At 49.9% G+C, this 818-nt stretch overlaps 1 protein-coding gene across 1 annotated transcript in view; it reads right to left on the reverse strand.

The window, feature by feature from the left end:
- LOC123983216 overlaps positions 1-818 on the reverse strand; it is a 1691-nt gene continuing 873 nt past the window's right edge. The window contains exon 3 of the mRNA XM_046069388.1: positions 1-639. Within this exon, the coding sequence (XP_045925344.1) occupies positions 403-639 (237 nt within the window). The 3' untranslated portion in view covers positions 1-402. The remainder of the gene's footprint in view (positions 640-818) is intronic.

Genomic DNA, 818 nt, shown 5'->3' on the forward strand with positions numbered 1-818 from the left:
TGCAGCGGGCCACATTACCTCATCCACATCGCAGGCTATATTGTCTCTTGCCAGGCACCGCGGGAAAAACGCCCTGGAATGGCGGATCCATCCTTGGAAGTTCTCCACTGGGATGTCAACACACGCCAGCGCCATTGCCCTTAGGAGGTTCTCTCTAGTGTATGGTTGTCTGTCATAAACCTTCCATCTCCACAATGAGAAGAACTCCTCTATAGGGTTCAGGAAAGGGGAGTAGGGTGGCAGACAGACGTTTAAAAAGTGGTTACTGTTGGTGGTGAACCACTCTGATTTGGTTTGTTCTGTGGAAGCGTACATTGTCCCAAATGATCACATAAATGGGATGTTCGGGCCCAGGATGGTGTTGGCGGTCCAGGAGGATCTCTTTTAGCTCCTCTAGGAAGGTTAGGAGACGTTGGGTGTTGTAAGACCCAAGGACAGCCTGCCGGTGGACAAGCCCCTCCAAACCCATGGCCGCACAAAGAGTAATATTACCCCCCCCCGTTGGCCAGGAACCTCAGTGATGGCTCTTTGGCCAATGATGTTACGGCCTCTTTGCCTTCGTTTCTGCAGGTTGAAGCCAGCCTCATCCAGGAAGAGGTACTCATGAGGTCTGGCCATCGCGTCCAACTGTAACATCCTCTGTGAAAATGTGAAAGTGCACAGGTGTTCAGAACAACAGTCAATCAGGTAGCATAGTATTGTCCAGAAGTAATGTAGGCCACTGAGCAACACAGTATGTTCACTAACTGTACTGTGAACATGGATGTATACTTACTTGCACATACTCGTAACGTAGGTCTTTGTGTCGTGCAGAGTTT

The sequence above is a fragment of the Micropterus dolomieu genome, linkage group LG14 (assembly GCF_021292245.1).
Source record: "Micropterus dolomieu isolate WLL.071019.BEF.003 ecotype Adirondacks linkage group LG14, ASM2129224v1, whole genome shotgun sequence".
NCBI lineage: Eukaryota > Metazoa > Chordata > Actinopteri > Centrarchiformes > Centrarchidae > Micropterus > Micropterus dolomieu.